The sequence below is a fragment of the Hippoglossus stenolepis genome, chromosome 22 (genome assembly GCF_022539355.2).
Source record: "Hippoglossus stenolepis isolate QCI-W04-F060 chromosome 22, HSTE1.2, whole genome shotgun sequence".
NCBI lineage: Eukaryota > Metazoa > Chordata > Actinopteri > Pleuronectiformes > Pleuronectidae > Hippoglossus > Hippoglossus stenolepis.
In genome coordinates this window covers 6,203,066-6,223,993 of record NC_061504.1, presented here as the reverse complement: position 1 = coordinate 6,223,993, position 20,928 = coordinate 6,203,066, and the positions used below count along the sequence as shown (strand labels likewise).

The following is a 20,928-nucleotide window of genomic DNA, read 5'->3' as shown; positions in this document are numbered from 1 at the left end:
ATTTCTGGGTGCAACGCTCTTATTAAAACGTTCATCTTTTCATCGAAAGTGCGGCTCGTGAAAAATGCGATCAGCCCGACGCTGTAGTTCGGGGTGCATTCAAGAAGCTGAAACGGATCCGTGTTCTGTGGTGTTCCACAGCTGCTCTTTAGAAGCGGAGGGGCCGTGACAGTGGCGGCTGAGGTGTGTTGAATGCAGCCTCCATTAGACGAAGCCTTCTCTGAGCAGCATCACATTAATGATCGCTCCACACTGGACAGAATTAAAAGCTGGAGGAGAGAAGCTGCTCCGCTAAACGCCACAATTGATGCTTTATTCCGCCGTTCTGAACAGTTTATAGTGATAATGCGGGACCTGTTCTGAGCGGCGATCATCCACGGGTGGATCTGGCGCCCGTCAGCGGCTGAGACATCATTTACGATCCGCGGTGAGCCCGACGAGGCGGGACCGCCGACAGGATGGTGGAGCGGTCGGACCGAGCCCCGCTGCTGGACTGGGAGGAGGTTCCGTGCGCGGAGAAGCCCGGCGGCGCGTCGCCGGCTCCCGCCAAGGAGCGACTGGCGAGCCCCTCCAACAGCCGCGCCAGCCCGGGATGCTCCGCGCCGGTGTTTGGGTGGAGCAGCGGTCCGGGGGGTCCCGCTCCCTGCAGGTCCGTCTCCGGCTCAGACGGCTGCGGCACCCCGCCCACGACCTCCGGCGCCCCAGCGGGCAGGGATGAGGGGCTGCAACCCGACGAGGACGGGTGTCTGTCGGACTCGGAACCCGGGGAGCTGTCGCTGGAGGACAGGATGGTGAAATGGGAGGAGAAGGACCAGATTGTGTCGGTTTTTGTGGTCGCGTTCAACACCAGATCAGGTGAGACACAAATCTGCATCATTTCATTACGAATGCATCATGGAATTACATAGAAAATGTAGTGAAATAATGATGTTTACACACATATAAAAGGGATCAAATAGATGGAGCCTGCCTCAGTCAGATCGTCTGTCTGATGATCAGCTGCATGTTTGTACCAAGTCTGCAGAGCCTCTCTCCTACAGGTGTGGCTCTGCCTGACCCGGCCATAAGTTTACGGACACCATTAAAGAGCCATGTCATCCTCTGGAGCCTCACTCCACATCAGACATGTCACAATGACAGGGGGGTTTCAGTGATGCAAATCCACCAGCTCCTGGATTCTGCAGAGCTGCCCTATACATTTTTAATGAGGGGCACTTTGAGGACAGGATGAAACACTAGCCAATCAAGATACCTGCAATGTAGGAATCATATAGGATGGTGGAGGAAAAGATGGCTGGCTGGCACAGGAGATGTCCTGCAGGGTGGAGCTGGGTACTGTGTGCTGCAGAATGTCAGACTATAGGAGATCAGGACGATGATCTGCTTTTAATGATGCTTTACATAAAATGTGTGTTTGTCTCTGAGAGTGTCATGAATCTTCCATCATCGCTGACACCGTGTAGTCTGATCGTGGATGTGAATCAAAGGCCTGAATTCTAAGCAAACACAGAGGAGGCTCCAGGTAGATCAGCTGAATCAATTCCTGATCTGTACACTCAATGCTGTTACCATGGAGCTTTCAGTCCGCTAACGAGCTGGTGCCACACCAAATGCCGCCCAAATGTTAATTGTAAAGGAAGGATGCATGTCTGCTGCAGCACCAGTACATAGTTGGTAACAGTTGGTGCAAATGTATGTGTAAGATTTCACCCAAAAAACATGATATATTGCAAGATATGGACTAATAACCTGCTTATTCCAGACAGGAAGCACAAGTTCTGCTCATTTAAAGGAAAAAGACAAATTAAACATAGATAGTAGATATGCGTTCCGACGCATCCTGAATAATCTGGAAATTTCTAGAGGAGTTTTGATTAAATTGATTGGACTGGAAATTGATTAAAATTACAAAATTAAATATTGTAATTATAATTATAATCAAATTGTCCTGGAATTTTTATTTGATTTGATTTTAGCCCCTTACATAAACTTCAGATTGTATTTTGTTTGAAATTCAACCCACTGTTGGTAAGAAGCTGTGCAGTATTAAAGGAAGGCCCTCTCATGTAACTCTCCTGGCTCCGAGAGGTTCATGAAACAACACATTTCAATATTACCTGTTAAACAACCCTTCGATGGGGAATGCACTATATTTTGAAATTGTTATAGAGGTCGAGCATTGTCATTTTTTGGTCAAACTTTGAAGTTGATATGTGTATAAGTATTTTCAAGTAAAATGTTCACAACAAATGTTGCACAGGGAGTAATGATGGATGTTGCTATCACCTGTAATGGAATCTCTCAGTCATGAACCCTGCATTATTCACAGAAAGGAGGTTAAATGTATCAGTACTAAGCTTTCTGTTAAATTCTATGACCATTTTTGAGCAATTGTTTCCCTGAATTCCTGAATAGAAAGAGAGGAAACCTTGAGTAGATTTGACAGGATATGAGAAGAAAAAAGGCTCATAGTTGAAACGTGAACATTCAACTTTATAAATCTTTGCACCTTTAATAATGATTTAATAATAAGTCTGACAAAATATTGGTTTCAAGATCATTGCTTACAGACTTAAGTGAAGAATCCAGATGCATCACAAATCAGAGCAAATCGTCCTGTGCTTTATTTGACATCAACCCATTTTTTAGCAGTGGCAGTTTAATGAGGGTCTGTCTGCACAGTGAACACCTGCAGCACTGCACGATACTTTCAGCTCGCTACTTCAAGTCAATCTCAGCTGTCAAATGGGCAGTAGAGCGTCTGTGGTGTTCAGCTGCAGGTGCTCACACGGTCTCAGTGGATGATACAGACCTGCAGCCTTAATTAGAAAAAGACTAATATACTCACATCTCTGCAGGAACTCCACAGACTGATATTTGTAGCTAATGATTAGATTGAAAAAAACCCGCACAGGCTGAGTCACCGTCTCTGTGTCCCTGCCTCTATCAGACCTTATTTGCTCAGCTGCCGCCCGAGCGTCACTCCTCAACCGACACAATGGATTCTGAAGAATGAATCCAGCTCCATGAAAAAGGAAATTGAATTATGATACGTTCACCGTCTGTTTGTGTAGCAGCTTGCATGTGTGTTTTATTAGTATCTCTTATTATCTCTGTGTGTGTGTGTGGTGTGTGTGATAGGAAACATGCTGGAGTGGTGTCTGCCCAAAGACATGGACCTGGAGGGAGTGGAGTTCAAGGCCATCGCCAGCGGCTCCCACCGAGTCACCACAGACTTTATGTAAGTATGTGTGTGTATGCAAACAAGCAGGTGGAGGGCGCTAATTGTGAGTATTGGGATGCGGCCCCATGTTTCCCTTCTGGCAGGACAGAACGTCACATAGTGCTGCCTGCCTGGCACAGCCATCTGGCAGGTTCTCTGCCTTTCTTGACTCGTGCTTTCTTCCGTCTCTCTCTCCCCCTGCGTCCACAGATACTTCCGGAAGGGCCACTACTTCGGCCTGGCCTGCTTTGCCAACATGGCGGTGGAGAGCACGGTGGAGAGGGGGGCGAGGATGAAGTCGGTGGGGATCCTGTCTCCTTCCTACACGCTGCTCTACCGCTACATGAGCTTCCTGGAGCACCAGGTCAGGTAAGAAGATCAACAGAGTCGACTCTGCACTTTTTATTTATCACATCATGTATCACATTTGATACAAATTAAAATCAATGTGATCTTTATAGGTTTGTGCCATATACTTTATTTTCACTTGACTTGCACTAGTATACAATGTTTTTTAATATATGTATGGTATTAGTTTTATCCATCCATCCATCCATCCATGTCTGTTCATACATTTCAAATTATGTCTATCTATCTATCTATCTATCTATCTATCTATCTATCTATCTATCTTTCTTATAATTTGTTGGCGTTATTTGACCAAAAATATAATATAATATAAAATATAATTTATTTTTCTGTATTTGGAAAATTCTAGATTCATAAATATTTATTTGTTTGGAACATGTTAAAGGTCCACTGTTTACGATAGAGGTGAAACGGATCTATTGGCAGAAATTGAATACAAAATAATCCTATTGATGCTTTCACTAGTGTGTTTCATCTAAATTGTATGAATTGTTGTTTTCTTTACCCTAGAATGGGCCCTTTTATATTGAAATACTTTATATTAACATTGTGAGCAGGTCCTCTCTACGGAGGCCGCCATGTTTTTTACAGCAGCCAGACTGGACAAACTAAACACCTTTTGAGTTTTTATGACAACTGAAGACTACCACAGGTTCTCTCTCATGTTTGGAAGGGGAGGGTGAGGTGAAGGGTATTCAGCTGCAACATGCAACTTCACCACTAGATGTCACTAAATTCTACTCACTGAACCTTTAAAACTAAATATATGAATGAGACAACAGGAATAGAACTGTGATTGTGTCATAAAAAATATGACACATATTGTGGCCAACAACAACTTGAGAATCCTCATCAAAATTGCCAGTCTCAACTTGGGCAAACTTGGGCAGTCAAACGCCATCAGAGGTTGACTTCTTTATTTGATTACACTTGAACGCACCATTCTGTGTGAAAATCAAATGCGTAGATCTAATGACTCTGCCCTCTTTTTATTTTACCTCGTATGCTGAACCTAGATGTGAAATACTTCAATCTCTTTTCCAAACGAGGTTGAGATAATAGTTATGATAATAGTTGTTGGGATGTTTTTCTCTTCCTGACAACATTGATCTCCTCCAGTCACAACTCACCTCCATTATCCTCTCACCCCATTCATTCTCTTGCTGGTCTGTGCACTTCAGTGCTACATCTGAAGTTTTGTCACACTTTCTCTTCAGTGGCCTTTTAAACACAGCCCTCTCTATGTCCAGTCCCCCCCCCTGTCTCGCCCTGATCTCCCTCTTTTCCCCCTTCACACAGTTCCCACTCTCTCTCTCACGGTCATGCTCCTCACTCATCATTCCCCGCGTGGTTCGCTCCAGATTCCCCATCTGCTGACTGCCATGCCAACGTCTGTTTCTTATATAAAGGGCTCTCTGTTGCTCTCGGAGGTGATTAAGATGTTCAGGGATTTATGGAGACTTTCACCCTTTTTTCTCTTTTTCGCTCTATCCCTCTTTTTTCTTCGCCTAAATATTTGTCTTCTCTTGGTACCTGCAGCCAATGGAACTGTTTTTTACAAAGAAAGCCTCATTATGCCGATCAGTGAACATGGAGGTGGCAGGGTTCATGACCTATACCTCAGCCAGCCACCAGGGGGCAATCAAGACACTTGGGCTTCACTTTTGAGTGATCCTCGTACATCCTTATGTGCAGTCTATGGTGTCTAATAATTGGAATGTAAAGATTGTACATGCACAACAGTATACTTGGAATATTTGGCTCATCTTTTGTATTTCTGTCTTCACCTCAGTTCACTGTGAAATAGAGGAAGTGGTAATCCATGTGTTTGATGCGTTTGAATTTTATTATACAGGATGCTCTGTCAGGATGTTTGAAAAAAATGACCCCTGTAGGAAATTAAACATTGAATAACTAAACATGAAGCGAACTAAACCTGTTTCCTAATCTTTTAATATTTTCTTTTTACCTCGTGGCTGTTTTCCCCTTCTCTTTACATTTATATGAGTTGGGTGTGGATGTTAGATTGTAGTGTTTACTTTTTTGAAAATCCTAAATATAATATTTATATATTTAAAGTGGCATTGAGATGGCCCCTTAGGCTTTTCAAAATTGTGATCGGAACTTCAGCATTTTCACAATTTTATGACATTGTATAGACTAAACAACCAATTTGAAAAATACCTCACAAGAGAATCACCGGTGGATGTAATAGTTAGTTAGTTTCCTAAATGCACACTTGATTATTTTGTGTCACATTTCTGCAGCCACAGTCTGTGTGTAGCAGTGTTGTGCAGCTCCAGTAGTTTTCTCAGTCTGTCATCCAGGCCACTGCATATGGATGGAAGCTGAATTCAGTCCAGTCTGTTGTAACTGGCCGACGGTTTCCAGGCCACAGATTCATTTGTATGACAAAGGGCTGCCGCTGATGATTTGTTTCAACAATAACACTGTCTGGATTAATTAGTAACTGTTAAACACACATACACCACACTTTACTTCTCCTGTTTGAAATCTAAAGGGCTCTCAGTGATGAAGATGAGTTTACTCTTCATGATGTATACATCAGAAGGCTGTTGTTGCCTTAGTAACCACTCCAACAATTCATTTTATCACTGTTTTTTATTTTCATTTGTATAAAGCAAACAATATATGAACAATATCTTTCATCTCAAGTGTAGTGCCTCTTGTGGTGGTTTCCACTGGAGCACAGTTACCTTGCAACTGCAACTTAGGTGATGTTTAATATGTCTTTAGTGCACCATGCTGTGTATGTCCATTCTATAATAAGTTTATTAAATTAGGATGTATATGTGTTTATCTTGTTTCCACTGTTACTGCCTCTTCTCACTCTCGTTATCTTGTCTCTCGCCTCAGGCTCCAACTCCAGACCCCAGGCCACTACTCCCCTCTAGAGGCCTTTTATGAGGACAAGAGAGCACTCCTGCCCCCTAGTGGAGATGCTGTTGTTACTGCATGTCCAGCCATTGCCTGGGGAGCTGCACTCAACCACAGTATGCACCCTGAGATGAAGGTAGGAGGAGATTTTCCCATCTTGATTCCAACCAGCTGTTGTCTCTGACCTGAGTGTGTTCATGCGTTATACAACTCATTGACCTTGAGTGCCTCTTTGTGTGGACCAGATCACCCACCCCGCAGGCTGCATGTCCCAGTTCATCCGCTTCTTTGGCGAGCAGATCATGGTGCTGTGGAAACTGGCTCTCCTCCGCAGACGCATCCTCATCTTCTCCCCTCCTCCCGTGGGAGTGGTCTGCTACAGGGGTGAGAAACACGGTTCTGTGTTTGAACAGAAGTTAAATGACAGTGTTCGACATTTTTGAAACTAGAAGGGTGATTGGAGAGTGCACATACCCTAACCCTTTTTTCTCTCCCACACTCGTGCATCATTTGTCTGATTTCGCTCTCCGCCCCCCCCTCCCTCCCCTCAGTGTACGGCTGCTGTTGCCTGGCGAACATCTCCATCCCTGGGGTCAGCACGGCCGTGCCCGAGTTCCGCCCCTTCTTCTACGTTAACGTGGCCGACATCAGCGCCCTGGAGAACGAGCTCTCCTATGTAGCATGTGAGTGGATGCGAGAAACATGCTCAATATTTCTGTGGATAAAGGACTTTTAATATTCATCAACTAGCATCTCCAGAATCTGGAAACTGACAGATCCTTTGTGTGTGTGTGTGTGTGTTTGTACGTGTAGGTACGACTGAGAAGATCTTTGAGGAGAAGAAGGATCTCTATGACGTGTATGTAGACAATCAGAATGTAAAAACCTACAGAGAAGGCCTGAAGCCTCTGCTCCGCCTCAGCACCGCAGATCGGGAGAAATATCGCAAGCTCACAGAGCAGAGGTGTGTGAAACAACATTTACATGAATTACCGGGGTTCTTTTCATTTGAACAATAACTGAATTCTAGAACAACCAGCTTTTTTCTTGCACAACAAAATGCTGATATACACAGATGAATACATGATCTGGACTTTTACAAAGAATGTATAACCAAATAATTGTAGGTAGATCATTACCTGTGCATCACAACTCTTAAGGGAGCTGTTAGAAATACAGTGTGTATCTGTGTGTGTGTGTGTGTGTGTGTGTGTGTAGGCAGATGTTGCTGTACTCCCAGGAGGAGAATGGAGACTGTGTGTCCAGTGAAGAGGATCTCTTTATTCTGTGAGTACAACACGATTCATTAAACCAGCTGGTGAAGCAGCAACTACTGAAACAACTTGTTCTTTGTATGGAACTAAAAATGTAATCTGAGAAGTAATGAGTCTGACCGACTCCACATAGCACTCTCATCCTCTGACAGTCTTCTCGGTTATTACGTCTGGTTTCCTGTGCTTTACTCAGGTTATTGCTGCTACTGGTCAGCATGGAGACACGTTAAAACTGGAATTTGAACTGGAATGACACTGAGTGGAGCGCATACCTCTGCCAACAATCCCCTTAAATTTAACCAAGCTGCACCAAATTACAAACACTCAGAGATATTAGTCTCTTAAATGTGCCGGAATTGAACAGTGAAATTACTCTGTCTCAGAATGTTAAAGAAAGTAGTGCTGCAGCTATTGATTATTTTAATAATCGTGTATTCTCTTGATTATTCCACTAATTGATCGAGTCAAATAATCAAAATATATGTTACCCTATTAAATAGAAAAAGTAAATATACAAAAGAGAAAAAAAATAAATTTCTCTTGAAATAAACAACTAACTGGTTTCCTTTTTTTTTTAATCCAACAATGTGGAAATCTGTCAGTTTTTGTGTAACCCAGCTATCACACCATCAACCCAACAAATAAATGGACAGGGACAAAACATTACCTCATATATATTATATACAGAAAAATTATAAAAAAAACCTGACCCACCTGCTTTCTCATTCTTATCTTTCCCAGGTTCTTCCTGGAGCAGAACAACCGAATTTTCCAGACCCTGAGCGAGGTGGCAGGAAGCCCCGACCCCACCCTGACCCAGGAGAGTGTGAGGGCCATGGGTCTGGATCCTCACGGAGACAGGCTCTTCCTGCTCCACCTGCTGGAGATCTACGGCTACGACACCCTGCTGGTATCGGAACAACTCTGCTGCAGCTGAGTCAGAGTGGACGGCCCAACAGTTTTTCTGCTTTTCATCACTGCTGGATTGAAAAAGGGAGTTGATCTGCCTCCAGACGACTCCACGTGCTGCACTACTGGCGTCCTGGAGTCTTCAGGACCCTTTGAGCCTCCAGAAACGGTATAACTGATTCTGTTGTTCTCCTTCTCATCACCCAGCTATGGAGATAAACTCACAGCGGAGATGGATTCCTCATTTCACAGCAGGAATAATTCTTTGAGGAACGAGCATTTCATTTGAAGGACAGAAGAGAAGATGTGTAAGATGACGTTCTTGGACCAAACGTGTGCTGATGCTTAATGTTTGAAAGTGAAAGAGAGGCGGTCGTTATGTAAATAATCTTTTTTTTCTCCTTTTGTGTTTAATGCTGTTTTGCTATCCTGGTATCAAGTGCTGGATTTCAACATCCCATTTTAAGCCTCTATATCCAAATCAGGTCAAACCGCCTTCGTCTTCAAGATCCATGTCTGTAACCACTGCTGTTAAAAGTGGAAAATGACCAGTTGATGGATTTGGCTCCTCCAGTCTTTTCATGTAACGTCAAGATGAAAGAGTTTTTCTTTAACCTGTGCTGAAACCAAATCAGTTTTTCTAATGATGTCCAACAGGTAAAGGCAGGTAGAGATGGCTCTGTACACTCTCTCAGCTGGGATCTCAGAATTAGCTGTTACACAGTCAGAACAATGTTTAGTGTTTTTCTCAGAGGTCCAGCTTTTTCAGCTCATAGACACAAACTTGATTTTGAACAGCAATCATGCGGCCAAGTGCAGAAGAGATCTTGTTTTAAGCATAAGGTATTTTTAACTCCTTCAACAGTAAAACTAGAGGGTATCTTAATGTGTTGTTGACAAAGGAAGCGACATGTGACTCAATCGCAAGTTTCTTCGCTGTCAGGAATTTCAACAAGAAACCTAAATCCACTATAACCGAATTTTTTTAAGTAACTATCAAATGACAATGTGAAAACAGGACGCAATGTGAAAGTAATCAGCTGTTGTAATTTATCAACATAGAATTATCACCTCAATCAGCTTGTCTGAGCTTTATAGCAAGTTTCAATGAAATGTTTCGCTCCAGCAGTTTTCAGCCAAACCTTTAGAAACCCAGACAGACAGAATACAAACTGAAGGCTTAAAAATAGACTGAATAAAGAACCAGACAAGGTTGTGACCAAACAAAAACTGGGTTTGTGTTATTGCAATTTTAAAAGGTCTATGAATAATTTATAGACCACAAAGGGGCCAACAAGTTGAGATTGTCAGCTTCACCAGCCGCTACTAATTTTCTTTAACGGTGGAAACGCATGAGCAAACAACTGTATAATTACCACCAGCGCTCACTAAAAATATCATCGGTGTCACATCCATCAATGTTTTTTTAGCTCTTCACCAGCTCCTGACAAAGGTAGCCTCATCTTTTACCAGCTAGCCACTAACTCAGTAGGTCTGGATATCTTAGTTGATGAGAGCAGCAAGCGACATTAGATGTCCCATAAACATAAAACTAGCTTGGAGGCTAAAAGCACCAAATAAACCAAGTAGCGATAATCCTCTCAAATGTTGACTTTTGAGTCCGATATTTAAAAAATAAGAAATTTCTCCTTTTTGTGAGACATCTTAAATCTCAGCCTGCATTCATTCATTGATCAGGTTTATTTGACCAAATTTGCAGGTCAATGTTCAGGGGAAATTCCTCAAGACTAAAGTTTAGTACATGTACTGTAAAAGAAACAGTTTAAATTATGTTTTCTTCTGAAAAGGTTTCCCCTTATTTCTGAAACAAGATGGTTTGTTAAGGAGAACATCCCAAGTCATTTTCTGTTTGACAGTGACTCTTATCCATGTCATGTTTTCTATCTTTTTATTTAGTTTGTTTATGTTGTTAAGCTGTAAATGTTTGAGTGTAAATACTCCACTTGCTGTAATTATCTGTGAACAAATGGGATCAGTTGAATGTGTTTTGTAAAACGATGACGATCCCACTGAGCCTCTGTGTGTCACTGAACTCCTCACGTGTTCCACTGTAAGAGAAGAACTTATTCTCATGCCACGTCACATGGCGCCTTACACATCCTGTACAGAGTAAACCATGTAGTTAAACAAGGGGTCAGTCCAACTCATGTTAAAACACTTTCACTTTATTTATTTTACTGCAAATCATTTCAGAAATAAAGTGCACAGCCACTTGTGAAGGAAACAGTTCTCAGGTCTGAATTTCACTTCTCGATTTTCATTCATTTAAAAACATTGGTCACAAATATAGTCTTTAATGTCAATGAGCTTTTTCACCTGTTGTGTGCATTCAGGAGAAGTTGTCCCTGCTTCCATTGATGGTTACTTCCTCAGCACTGGAGATACTGATGACACTGAGGTCACTGATGTTACCATTGGTGGTGGCGTCAGGGTCGGTCGGCGAGCGAGCTGGCATCCTGCCCGTCGCGGCGTCTTTCAGAACAGCCAGCCAGCGCTGTTTCAGGTCCAACCCGTCGCAGGAGAACGTGTGGGTGGTTCTACTCTGAGTCAACCTGAAACACGTCTGACCCTGCAGCTCCTGAGGGGAATCCTCCACGCTGCAGCCCAGCAGAGGAAGACTGAACAGCTGCTTCACATCCTGGAGACACAAGGGGGAAGAAAGGGAGAGCACATAGATGCAAAGACCAAAACTGCAGGGAAACATTTATATGGAAAAACTAAACTTGTCTTTTTGAATCTGTTGTTTTTGAGTCTCCCTGTTCAGACCTGGTGTGAACATCTGGCCTGAGTGGTCTGAGCACAGGTGGACAGCGTTAAGGTCGTCTGTTCACACCTGGTTCTCAAACCGTCCTGAATGTGTCTCACTTGCTTTTGACCAGTTTACAGACGTGTCCCATGACACTCAGTGTTGATATTGTGATGGTGGCAACAACCGACCTGAACCTAGTGCTGACCACATCACTCACTGTAAATACCAGGTTAGAAATTAGGAACTTCAAAGATTACACCATTTGTCTAAAGAGAGGTTTGTCAGTAAATTAGATTTTGATAGTTTAATTCAGAAAACTCGGTAGTAACATGTTTGCATGTCCTCAACCATTTGTTTCAGAATCTGTCTGCAGTTGATTTCACAACTGCAATGTTTAAACCATTATTTTGGCAATTTCCCTTTTTTGGGCGCGACTGAGTCAATGTGAGTGCAGGATGACAGATGCTGACTGTTGTTCATGTTTTCCACTCAGAAGGAGTAACTGTGGCAACATCTGTGTGTGTGAGGTCAGTCATACTCTCTAGAGACCCACTTTCACCCAAATAACAGAAATACAAACAAACGCGTCTGTGGCATCATTACTGAAAGCTTGAACATACTATGAAATCATGTTTAAAAATTTTATAAAAAAATTCTAAAATCAAATAATAACATATTAGATATTTTCTAGTCTCAGAGATCCGTACCTGTGGGACAGCGTACAGGCAGAGAACTGGAGGTTCAGTCCTGGTGATCACAGACCACACTCGTTGCCAGGTTTTGGTGTCGTCACCAAACTGCAGGAAACCACTGATCACAACGTCACTAGACACGGGAGACACTTCAGACTGGGAGGGGACACACAAGAAAAGAGAACACTTCAAATTCACATTGCGGTTGTATGCCTCCGCCAACCAGTGCAGTCACTGTGCCCTTTGACCACTGAAATCTAATTAATTCATTATTGAGTCCATGTGAATGTTTGTACCTAATTTGAAGACATTCCCTCAAGCTAATCTTAAGATATCACGTTCAAGACAAACAAACACTGTGAGGCCAACGTGACCTTTGAGACTTTCGCCACCAAAATCTAATCAGTTAATCCTTGTGTCCAACTGAATGTTTGTGCTCGACGTGTTTGAGATATCGCGTTTACAAGAATGGGACGGACAGCCCGGCCACTAGCGCCGGCACAGAGGAATAAAATGTTTTTAGTTGTTATCGTCCTTTGTTGCATCTGGCACAGTTTGTTCTTGTCTCTACATTTAGTGTCATTTAAAACTATGTTTGTAAGACAGGAAAAGTATACAAGCTTATTATTATTTATGAGTCCACATAAAATAACAATGTTAAGAGAATTAATTGTCATTGATTAGAAAGCTCAACCCTTCAAAATAAAAAAAAAAACGGTCAGATTCACCTCTAGTGTTCTGCCCTCCACCCTGTCCCCCCTTCGACCGGTCAGGGTGGAGTAACAAGCTTTACAAACTTTGTTCAGCTTGTTCCCATCATACTCTAGAGCCGCTTTGTTGTCTGAACACTTCCAACACACCACCTGAGGATCAGAGAAACCAACACTGCTGAACTGGCCTTTGGTAGAATGAGTTTGTGTTTACAGTATCAATCTGTTGGTCCCTCACACAGCCACAGGCACGGCAGTGATGTCGTCTTCTCGTGAGTGCGTTGAAAGGCTCCTGGCATTTCATGCACACGTTCACCTCGTTGTCTCGGATCCAGCGGGGGGCTCGTCGGCCGAGTTCCTCCACCTGTAAAATGTACACACGTCAGAGCTGGGGCAAGGAATGCACACAACCTCTTTCTGATCACGTTTTCCCCACAAACTTACTGGTTCTTCTAGATTCGGCTCCTTTGACGCCAATTTGAAGGTTTCGTTTTTCTTCAGAAACACATCAATGGCTTCCTGAATCACCTGGAGATAAAAAAAGATAAGACTTTTTAAATGGAAGGCGCTACCAGAAATTTTCCTGATTAATGTGTTATTTATTGTGTAGCACCAAACATAAAAATACTTTGGTACCTTAATCCACTCTTCTTGATCTTGTTCAGAGCTTTGAAAAAGAAGGAAAACATTTTTTAAGTTTTAAAGGGTAAACTTGACAGAGGTAAAAGTTGTATAACATGCATTACATGTGGAGCACACACACACACACACACACACCTGGCCTGCAGCTCAAGGGTCCTCTCCTTTCCAGACACCTGAAAAGTGTACAGGTGGTCTTCATTGGTGGTCTGCTGCACCTGCATCCCATCCACACCAATCCTGCATCGAACAGTGAAACGCTGCCCGACCAGGCTGAACTTTGGAGTGCAGCACAGTAGAAAGTTGTTGAACTGTGGAGAAAGTGGTTATGAGCTGAAAATTAACATGGTTCTTTTTATGAATGTCCATATTATCGCTACGACTTAGAAAACGTGCAGTTTAATATAATCCTCCGATTGAGGTAAAGAAATAAGACCGGTAGATATGCACATCCACAGGCTCTTTGATAGATTTTGGATAATTGTCTCGTCATCTACGCCCACAGATGCAGTGTATCACCATCTGTTTATCAGTGTTCTCACCAGGAACAGGTGTCTCTCCATGGCGGATGTGTTCCTGGCAGCGAGTTTGAGCAGGCGGCCTTCTCTGAGAAGCTCATTGGTCGGATTGACCACTTCTTCCTCTCCAACCATCTCGTAGATTTCCAGCAGCCGCTTCCTGCTCTCCTGCAGAGAAAGATGGTGAGAAAACACAGATAACTATATGTATATACAGGCAGAAACAACCGCTGTATGACAATTATCAATATCACAATGGGCAAAGTTTCAGAATAGCCTAAAACCATGTTATTTTGGTGACTTTTGACAGCATAATACAACCAATGCGTTCTGTTATTGTGATGAAATCTTACTTAGAACAATGGTAAATGGTTTGGTATGTAATGGTAACGTACAGCTTTGTGGATGGCGCTGTTTGAGTGGGTGGCTGCCATGGAAATCGTCTGCAAGGATTCTGGAGAGGGAGACAAAGGGAGAGTTTCATGACCCTCACTACAGACATGATGAGCTCTCAGAGACAGACGAACACATTGTGAGAGACGCTGGAAGTTAAACTACACTACTGACAAACTGGTGCAGTGTACCTACTTTGAGCAAACTCGTAGTCTGGATTATCCTCGGGCAGTTTCTTTAGATAATCCCTCAGCAGCATTTCATAACGTGGAACCCTCTGGACCGGTTCCAACATGTGGTGTTGCAGGGTCAGGCTGCCACACGCCTCCTGACTCTAGTACGGTACAGTGAATATATTACATCCTGTTCACACCTCTATACTTTTAGCTGGATAGTATTTAGAACCTGCCAAGTGTCTTTTACCTGTATGTCCTGGATGATGCTTCTGAAAGCAGCGGAGCGCTCAGTCCAGGTCCTCACCAGCTCCATGGCCTGGTCAAAGTTCCTCACGTAGTCGGCATACATCCTCAGGAAGGGGGCGTGTTGCAGCATAACATTACCCAGGCCTGGCCTCCTACCCCTACATGTGGAGGAAGTGGGAAGGTAAAACACATGATGTCTGCTCTAACAGATAATGTTTCTGCTATGCACGTCCTGGAGGTCTCCCCAGTTCGTGACAAGACGACCCACCAGTGCGTGATGCAGGTTTCCAGGTCAGGGAGCAGGAACTGGCTGTGGAAGGAGTAGATGGAGGAAGTGTTGGAGAAGATGTTTCTTATCACCTCGGGAGGAAATGAGCCTCGACCTGCTTCTTCTGTCAGGCGTGAGCAGAACACCTGTGTTGGGAGTCAGAGGGAGAGCATGTTCATTAGATTTACAGTCTGGCAAGAAAAAACTGGAAATGTAGCTCCATTTAATTTCAGACTTTTTCAGCGTCGTTTGTATTCATGGCGGGAGCGTCATAGATCACCACACTGACCTGGTCGAGCAGGTGAAGGCGAGCCACGTAGGCCCTCTCTGTGTGCAGGAGCTCATTGGCGATCTTGTATAATTTCTGCTCTGTGCTCTCCTCTTTGGGTTTGTCTCCTCCACTCTCCCTCCACTTGTCCTCCTCACTTTGTTCACCTACACACACATAATGAACCCTCCCTTCGTGTGTAGTAGCTTCATTCCACTGGCAGGAGAACTTGGAACCACACCCTGTGGGTATTTGGCCTTGTTCTACTTTGTCATTTATTTGCTTCCCATTTACTATCGGCCGCTCTTTACCCTGCACTAAGCCATTCATTTTTCCGAGGGAAGGCTCTTTGCCGTTGCACGATAGATGGCCTTCGCTTATGGTATGATTGAGTTTGTGGTTAGCCGGTGCTTTGATGGTGATGGCAGGTCCACTGCAGTTGGCTGATTGCAGCCATTTCAGTGGAGAACGTTCAACTTTTTCAGTGGGAATCCTGCAGAAATAAAGTTTATTCATGATTGAAAAATCTAACTATATTCAGAAATAATCAGACTACATGACGATGTTTAGGTAATTGAGGTACAGAAATAGAATAATTTAAAAAGTCCCACCTGCTCTCATCCAAGCAAACAATCAAGTCGGGCACACTCAGAGATTTCCCTGATTTCTTCTCTGCTCTCTCCATCTTCCAGCTTGGGACTCTGTGCAGTCCTAGCCAGGATATAGAGTTCTTGGCGGGGCTGTAGCTCCCCGTTCTCCCCTGAACAGGACTGGGGGTCCGTAGTTTTCCTGCGAGAGGGCTAAGGTTTCTTGGGGATAACTTGGCAGAGCTGTGCCGTCCTTGCCTCAACAGGCTACAGTTCTGGATGCTCCTTTTGCCTGGACTTGGAGATCCTAAAACTGGACTGCTTGCAAGACTTGGAATCCCCTCAGGGTGCCGGGCAGGGCTGATATATGGTCCTGATACTACATTCAAAAAAGGGCTCCCTCCACCTCTAACAGGACTCGGGGAGCCGAGACAGTTCTGTGCTGCGCTGACACAGGAAACAGAAAGTCCATAACTTCTGTTATGACTCCGCTCATCCTCGGTGTTGTAAACCAGTTGTGGTGGGAATTTTCCCGGAGTGGGACTGGAGGACTGATCTTGTCCTGCCCTCACAGGGCTCTGGAGGTGAGCTGGTTTAGGAGGCACTGCAAAGAGATAAACATTGTGGTTGGCTAATTTGTGATCACAGTGTAATGTTGTGCATGAACATGTCACTCAAACGGGTTGTGATCTCAAAGGATAAGAAGGTATTTTGACTACTCAACACACTCTGTAGTATTTTAGTAGCATTTATTGTTCAGGTTATCCACTCTTACCTTGTGGTTTGAAAGGAGATATTTTAGCTGGGCTTGTTTTGTTGTCTTCTTTGAACATTGGTTCTGATCCACAGACCGGTTCACAAGCATTGCCAGAGCTGTACGATCCACACACTCCACTACTCACTAAAAGAAATACAATGTCATTCTTTAAACCATAAATACATATTTTTCCCAAACCGCATTGGTTATTTGGTTGCACCATCACAACAAGGGAAGAATGTCACTTCAGACTTTGCATTTGTAAAACCACAGATAGGTCAGTTTGTATAGTGATGTGTGATAGAGAAAGTGTTGCACATCTAGACATAAGTCTTGTTCCTCCTCAGCCATGTAATGTGCACATTAAAAAACTCAGTCCATGTTTAAGTATCACTGAACAGTTTCCATCCCAGCTTGTTACATTCCTCATCACAACAACATCCAGTCATTTTACCAAAGTTTGCATGAGAACATTGTCAGAGTAAAACAATATTTGAACTTTCTTCTCCCTCATCATGCAAACACAGGTTCACGCCACACATAGTAAATTAGGTCTGATTCTTATCCCGAAGCCCCACAGCTCATTCTGGTTTTATTCTTGGTTTGCAAAGATTTTGTATTTGATCTAAAAAGGGATGAGACACTAAACAACAGTACAGATAGTACACACGACACAGTATTGACTCCTGTTTCATCACCCTTAGAAATCTATGCACTGATTGCACGACCGACATCCTCACCTCACAACGCAACACTTTCAAATTGTGTAACAGTTTGGGTTCTTACCTGCAGTTTATTTCCATATTGTGACGGATTAATCGTACAAAAAAAGTGCAAACGTCCAGTTCAGTTCACTACAGGCTTTGCTGAAGCGTGACAGAACACAGTCATGTGGAGAGAGCCAAAGTCAGCTTTTCTCAACAGCATCATACTTCTGCTTTCTCACTTCTGTTTTTCTCTTCATGAAAGTCTAACGTTTGCCACTCTTACAAACTTTGGTTCATTCGACACTTGTCTAAACAGATAATAATATTACTCTCAGGTTCGTTTCTAGAGATCACTGATGTGTATGCACAAATGAAAGCAGTATTGATGTTTTCATGCGACTTTTAGCAGGAGTAGTTCTAAAAATGTGAAAATATTCCTTTAAAGCATCTCTTTACCTCCACTGAGGTTTGTTGGTTTGTTTGTTAGCAGGATTATGCAAAATCTACAGGACGGATTACCACGAAATTTAGTGGAAACATACGGTATGGGTCAGTGAAGAACCCATTACATTTTGGTGCAGATCAAAGATTCCCCCGCTTTCTTTAACATTGCAAGATAGGGTGTTTGACATTTTCACTAATTTCCCAGGGAATCATTCATGGATCTTGATATAAAAAAAAAAAAGAGGCATATTTAGAAGACCGATATTTATATTTCTTAAATTTGGTGCAGCTTGATGGAATTGAAGGGGACTCTTGTTCTCTACTGAGGGCTGTTCTGGTTTTAAACCGACTACAAAAGGCACTATGTACAAATAAACTATAGTTTCCAAATTTTAACAGCTATTGTAACCATGTCTTTTCAGTTTAAAAAAATGACACATCGTCTTTGAAATTTGAAAGAATCAGATGCCTCCCGTTACAAAAAGCCTCACATCAAGCTCAAAGAATGTTTTGTATCATGTAGCTCGTAGTGATGGACGGTACTATTGAATCTTGCATCTAACAGTACAATTGGAGAAAGCACTTCTTACATCTAGTTCTGCCTCAGTGGGGGAACAGAAAGGCTTTGTGTTTGTATTTGCGTGTGTGTGTATTCGCGAGTGTGTGTGTTTGCATGTTTATGTGTGTGTGGGGGTGGATTGACAAATGCTGGTCTCAAGACACACAAGCAAAGTCCAGGCTGAATCAGGGGAAAGAGATTTCTCTGCTGTAATCCAACAAGAGACTAACAGGCGCCAACTGTGACTAGTAAACTAGTAAAAATCAAATATGTGCACACATACCAAACAAAGTGCATGTAAGCCAGGCACAACATGGAGGGTTAAGGCCCTGGTCACGCTCTTACAGTTCTTATTCTCACAAATGCTTAATGTTAAGTCTTCCACCATTGATATTAATGGTCTTAAAATGACCATGGAGCTGAATCCACGCCCTCCAAAGCACATTCAACTAACTAACAAACTGGAACTGTACTGGGACACTGTTTCGTAGACATGGACAACAAAACAATCCCAACTTGAACACGGCCACAAAACACACAAAACATTAACTTATTTATTATGACTGGTAAAAATGCACTTTAGGTTATAACCTCAGATTATAATCACCACTGATGATTTTCATGTGCATTTTAAATATAATAGTTCACTTTCATCAGTTTTATTGTTTACCCTGTGGCCTGCCATAGGGTAAACAATAAAACTGATGAAAGTTAACCATTTTTGTTAAATTACTTTAATTAGATTGAATGTCTTGGTCGCTTATTGGGTTGTAGCCAATTTTATACTAACTCATAAAAAGCTGCAGGCTAGCTTAAAGGGATAGTTCGCCCAAAAATGAAAATCCCTTCCCTATTTTACTTACCACTATGCCGGTGGAAGGGTGAGTGGAAGTGTTTGAGTCCACAAAACACGTTTGGAGTTTTAGGGGTAAAGAGCGTTGCAGCCAAATTCAATAAAATTGACGTAAATGGTGACTGATTCCTCAAACGTTAAAAAAAACCATAGAATGTCTCATAGTGCTCCACTAGGTGTCATCCAAGTGTCCGTAAGACGCGGCATTGAAATTAGTCTGTGTTTTTAGGCTAAATGTCCAAATGTCCTCTGTTATCTGTCCTCTGTTATCCTCCTCCTAGTGAGGTAACTAGGAGGAGGATACATTTAGGCTAAAAACATGGTGTAAATGACGCCATTTGGAGTCAAACGTGACTTTCCGGGGCTTCTTTTCTGTGGTTTTAGTACATCTGAAGACATTAACTACATTAACTTCCATTGTATTGGATTTGGCTGCAATGCTGTTTACCCCTGAAACTCCAAAAGTGTTTTATGGACTCAAACACTTCCCACACCCCATCAGCATAGTGGTGAGTAGATAATGAGTGAGGTTTCATTTTTGGGCGAACTATCCCTTTAAAAGATAAAATATTAAAAACTGAAATAAGTCAGAAAACTGTTAACTGTATTTTTTTTAAGTTTGAATCATTATTTCTTTAAAAAATTATTCAAATTTTGCCCTGAAATACAACGTTACAAATTCAATTCAATTTATTTGTGTAGCCATGAAATCTAACGTCAGATCAAATAATATCAGAGAATCGACAAAGAAAAAGTACTGTGGATAATGTGCAGAGATATGAAGCTCTACACAGAACCAGACTCAGTTGGGTCCCAGTGAGTTTAACAGAACCAGACTCAGTTGGGTCCCAGTGAGTTTAACAGAACCAGACTCAGTCCCAGTGAGTTTAACAGAACCAGACTCAGTCCCAGTGAGTTTAACAGAACCAGTCTCAGTCCCAGTGAGTATTTCATGTAAAAGCTCCTCCACCTGTTCCCGAGGCTCCTCCGTCCACCTCCGCTCCTCTGACCCTCCGTCTCACGGCCACTCGCCTGAACTCCTCCGTCTCTCGGTCGCAGTTGAGCCTCAGACTGTTCCTCTTCTTCAGGTCGAACATGGCTGACCCGAGCTCCAGCCGCAGACTCAGAGAGGAGAGGCCGACTCTCCGCGCCGCTCCGCCGCTTCACCTGCTTCAATCACCGGCTGTGAACTGACCGCAGCTGCCGCAGCTCCGGCTCTGATTGACAGACTCATGCACCCGCCCACTGCAGCTCACCGACCAATCACAACCCTTCCTCACACCGCGAAGCTAGAAATAGAAAATCAATAAATCAAAGTCACTTTGACTAAATCCGAGGCTAAATTCAAAATACTAATATAATCAGCTTTGAATAACTTGGGGGTAAGTTTCTCCTCAGCAGAGAAATTCGTTCACAGAATTTAAATGAATAAATTAACAAATATAAAAGTAGGCTAATAAATACATATGAACTCATTTATTTACTTTTAATAACTTAGACAGAGACAACAATAATAAATATGTTCACTAGTAATGGTAAGAGCTCACATATAAATATGTTTCTTTCGAATAAATTGTCTATTTGTAAGAGTTGAAGTGAGCTAATTCAAGAATAACACAACTACTGCTGCACAACTTATGATTAATTCATTATTAGTTAATCAGTTTT

At 42.7% G+C, this 20,928-nt stretch overlaps 2 protein-coding genes across 3 annotated transcripts; one reads left to right on the top strand and one right to left on the bottom strand.

Moving 5' to 3' along the window:
- The first annotated feature begins 144 nt into the window (after positions 1–144).
- Positions 145–10,918, top strand: LOC118101395 (DENN domain-containing protein 11). Its single transcript, XM_035147121.2, has 9 exons — positions 145–855; positions 3,142–3,241; positions 3,434–3,592; positions 6,470–6,626; positions 6,736–6,874; positions 7,042–7,173; positions 7,304–7,454; positions 7,709–7,777; positions 8,506–10,918. The coding sequence occupies exons 1-9, from the start codon at positions 459–461 to the stop codon at positions 8,699–8,701; spliced, it is 1,500 nt and encodes a 499-aa protein (XP_035003012.1). The 5' UTR covers positions 145–458; the 3' UTR covers positions 8,702–10,918.
- LOC118101394 (FYVE, RhoGEF and PH domain-containing protein 4) lies at positions 10,839–20,480 on the bottom strand. Of its 2 annotated transcripts, none has more exons than XM_035147119.2 (16): positions 20,231–20,480; positions 16,716–16,841; positions 15,965–16,544; positions 15,375–15,846; positions 15,086–15,231; positions 14,819–14,975; positions 14,591–14,729; positions 14,398–14,456; positions 14,027–14,170; positions 13,623–13,795; positions 13,482–13,512; positions 13,290–13,373; positions 13,084–13,209; positions 12,864–12,998; positions 12,151–12,291; positions 10,839–11,332 (listed from the first exon to the last, which is right to left on the bottom strand). In XM_035147119.2, exons 1-16 carry the CDS (start codon positions 20,355–20,357, stop codon positions 11,024–11,026), a joined length of 2,949 nt encoding a protein of 982 aa, XP_035003010.2. In that variant the 5' UTR covers positions 20,358–20,480; the 3' UTR covers positions 10,839–11,023. The 2 variants fall into 2 exon arrangements, with proteins under 2 accessions (XP_035003010.2, XP_035003011.2); XM_035147120.2 differs by lacking the exon at positions 20,231–20,480 and adding an exon at positions 17,484–17,900.
- Between the last annotated feature and the right edge of the window lie 448 nt (positions 20,481–20,928).